This window comes from Cebus imitator, unplaced genomic scaffold, assembly GCF_001604975.1.
Source record: "Cebus imitator isolate Cc_AM_T3 unplaced genomic scaffold, Cebus_imitator-1.0 Scaffold159, whole genome shotgun sequence".
Classification (NCBI taxonomy): Eukaryota; Metazoa; Chordata; class Mammalia; order Primates; family Cebidae; genus Cebus; species Cebus imitator.
In genome coordinates, this window is record NW_016107474.1 from 2,299,181 (window position 1) to 2,302,822 (window position 3,642).

The following is a 3,642-nucleotide window of genomic DNA, read 5'->3' on the forward strand; positions in this document are numbered from 1 at the left end:
TCTGTCTCCCAAGCTGGAGTGCAGTGGCATGATCTCAGCTCACTGCAACTGTCACCTCCTGGGTTCAAGCAATTCTCCTGCCTCAGCCTCCCAAGTAGCTGGGATTACAGGCACACACTACCATGCCTGGCTAATTTTCATATTTTTAGTAGAGACAATGTTTCACCTTGTTGGCCAAGCCCGGCTGTAGCCATCCTCTGTCCAGGAGGCAGAGGTTGCAGCGAGCTGAGATCACGCCACTATACTCCAACCTAGGCTACAGAGCAAGACTGTTTCTCAGATAAAAAGAGAGAGAGACAGAAAGCGTGCACAAGCCGAGGTGGGCAGATCCTAAGGTCAGGACATCGAGACCATCCTGGCTGATATGGTGATACCCTATCTCTACTCAAAATACAAAAAATTAGATGGGTGTGGTGGCAGATGCCTATAGTCCCAGCTACTTGGGAAGCTGAGGCAGGAGAATCCTTGAACCCGGGAGGTGGAGGTTGCAGTGAGCCGAGATTATGCTGCCGCACTCCAGCCTGGGTGACAGAGAAAAAAAAGAAAAAGGAAACACACAGTACACATGCGTATGCAGAAGCATCTGTTCCTCCCGCAGCGCCCTCTGACGCAGCATTTTATTTCCTGCTTTCTTCCATTTCATCTTGTTGAGAATGCCGGTCAGGACCCACTGGGTTGGTCCAGGACCGAGCAGGCTGCTGTGCCGTCTCTGACCTGTGTTCTCTGTTCAGGTGTACCGCTGGGCCGACCACTCAACCACCGTGCTGCAGCGGCTGAACGAGCAGCGTCTCCGCGGCCTCTTCTGCGACATCGTCCTGGTGGCCGATGAGCAGCGCGTGCCAGCCCACCGTAACCTGCTGGCAGTGTGCAGCGACTACTTCAACTCCATGTTTACCATTGGCATGCGGGAAGCTTTCCAGAAGGAGGTGGAGTTGATTGGCGCCTCCTACATCGGGCTCAAGGCCGTGGTGGACTTCCTGTATGGCGGGGAGCTGGTGCTGGACGGCGGCAACATCGACTACATCCTGGAGACGGCCCACTTGCTGCAGATCTGGACGGTGGTGGACTTCTGCTGTGAGTACCTGGAGCAGGAGGTGAGCGAGGACAACTACCTGTACCTGCAGGAGCTGGCCTCCATCTACAGCCTCAAGCGGCTGGACGCCTTCATCGACGGCTTCATCCTGAACCACTTTGGCACGCTGTCCTTCACGCCCGACTTCCTGCAGAACATCTCCATGCAGAAGCTGTGTGTCTACCTGAGCAGCAGCGAGGTGCAGCGGGAGTGTGAGCACGACCTCCTGCAGGCCGCCCTGCAGTGGCTGACGCAGCAGCCGGAGCGCGAGGCCCACGCCCGCCAGGTGCTGGAGAACATCCACTTCCCGCTCATCCCCAAGAACGACCTCTTGCACCGTGTCAAGCCGGCTGTGTGCTCACTGCTGCCCAAGGAGGCCAACTGCGAGGGCTTCATCGAGGAGGCCTTGCGCTACCACAACAATGTGGCAGCCCAGCCCGTCATGCAGACCAAGCGCACGGCGCTGCGCACCAACCAGGAGCGCCTGCTGTTCGTGGGCGGCGAGGTCTCCGAGGGGTGTCTGGAGCTCAGTGACGACACCTGCTACCTGGACGCCAAGAGCGAGCAGTGGGTCAAGGAGACGCCGCTGCCCGCCCGGCGGAGCCACCACTGTGTGGCGGTGCTGGGGGGCTTCATCTTCATCGCCGGCGGCAGCTTCTCACGGGACAACGGAGGGGATGCGGCCTCCAATCTTCTTTATAGGTATGACCCCCGCTGTAAACAGTGGATCAAGGTGAGATTAAAGCCAGATTATTTCTTTTCTCTTGAGGACTCTCTCGGTTTTCTTAACCTAGCCTTGACTTTCCTTACCTGTCTGGGGCCTTGTCAACTCTCCTGCCTCTGAACGAGATGTGATGATAAAGCGACAGGTGGCATGCCCTGGGCCCACACACTGGACAGGGGGCGGGGGAGCTACTCAACCCCCTTCGAGGGGGGCCTGTCATTGTTCAGAGCAGTGCTGCCTGGTGGGGCTTTGTGTGTGAATGGAAGGGCCTTTGTCTGCACTTCCCAATACGGTAGCCCCCAGCCACACGTGGCGACTGAGCACCTGAAATGTGGCTGCTGTGACCGAAGAAGTCAGTTTTCAATTTTATTTCACTTTAACTGATTGGCGTGTAGGTGTATACGGCCACACGAGGCACGGCAGCCATATTGGGCAGTAGCATGGGTTTAGATATTTGATCCGTGGTTCAGTGTCCCCAGGTACTGGAGTCCCTGCGGGGCTCCTCTGGGAGCATTTTGGGAGGTAGTTTAAGGAGGCCTCTAGGGCTCACGCCTGTGCTTGGGCATGTAGTGTGGCCTGATTCTGGGAAGAGCGTGGGCCTTGATGTCGGATCTTAGGTCTCGTCCCAGCCTGGCTAAGTCATAGCGGGGGAATTTCAGATTCTCATCCTCGCCACACATTGGATTCCCCTTCTGGGAATTCATGGAAGGACGCTGCCCTTTCAGGGCCTGGGGTGGTGGGTGCGGTAGCTCATGTTGATTGGCAAGCTCCTGGTGTAGGGAAGGTGTCTGCCTTCTGCTGGAGCACTCTCCAGTCCCCCGCTCCCTGGGACAATCCATCTCAGCCTTTGTACTCACACCTCAGCCCCACCCCCAGCTCAGTGCTGCTCCCAGCTTGAGACTCAGTTAGGATGGACTCCAGCTGACCTTTTGATTTTATTCTCAGAAATCTGAGACCACCCTCCAAGGTCAAAGTCTCGTTCCTAGAAAGGAAGAAAGGGGTCCCTGGCTTTGGATCCTCCTCCCCAAAGATTGGCAGCAGTGGCAGCCTGAGCCCCTCCCGTGGGGCCTTGCTCCCTGTGTGTTCTGCTTGGATTTGTTTTTTTAAAAAAGGACAGAGGACAGGTGTGGTGACTCACGCCTATAATCCCAGCACTTTGGGAGGCTGAGGCGGGCGCATCACTTAAGGTCAGGAGTTCAAGACCAGCCTGGCGAATATGGTGAAACCCTGTCTCTACTAAAAAAAAAACAAAAAAATTGGCTTGGTGTGGTGGCTCACGTTTGTAATCCCCGCACTTTGGGAGGCTGAGGCAGATAGATCTCAAGGTCAGGAGTTTGAGACCAGCCTGGCCAACGTAGTGAAACCCTATCTCTACTAAAAACTTCATCTTTACAAAAAATTAGCCAGGTGTGGTGGCAGATGCCTATAATCCCAGCTACTCGGGAGGCTGAGGCAGGAGAATCACTTGAACCCAGGAGGTAGAGGTTGCAGTGAGCCAAGATCAGGCCACTGCACTCCAGCCGGGGCAACTGTGGGAGACTCCATCTCTAAATAAAAAGCGAAAATTTAAAAATTAAAAAAAAAAAAAATTAGCTGGGTATGGTGCATACCTGTAATCCCAGCTACTCAGGAGGCTGAAGCAGGAGAATCGCTTGAACCTGTGGTGAGCCAAGATTGTGCCACCGCACGCCGCACTCCAGCCTGGGAGACAGAGTGAGACTCAGTCTCAAAAAAATAAAAAAGTTGGCTCTTCTACTTTCTTTTTCTTTTTTCTTTCTTTCTTTTTTTTTTTTTTTTTTTTTTTTTTTTTTTTTTTTTTTTTTTTTTTTTTTTTTTTTTTTTTTTT

The 3,642-nt window shown here is 54.0% G+C and overlaps 1 protein-coding gene across 1 annotated transcript in view; it reads left to right on the forward strand.

The window, feature by feature from the left end:
• Nucleotides 1-713: 713 nt before the first annotated feature.
• The window catches only part of KLHL36 (kelch like family member 36), a gene marked incomplete at its 5' end in the record, with an annotated part of 10,083 nt that continues 7,154 nt past the window's right edge, over nucleotides 714-3,642 (forward strand). Inside the window, one exon of the mRNA XM_017543629.2 lies at nucleotides 714-1,805. Within this exon, the coding sequence (XP_017399118.1) occupies nucleotides 714-1,805 (1,092 nt within the window). The remainder of the gene's footprint in view (nucleotides 1,806-3,642) is intronic.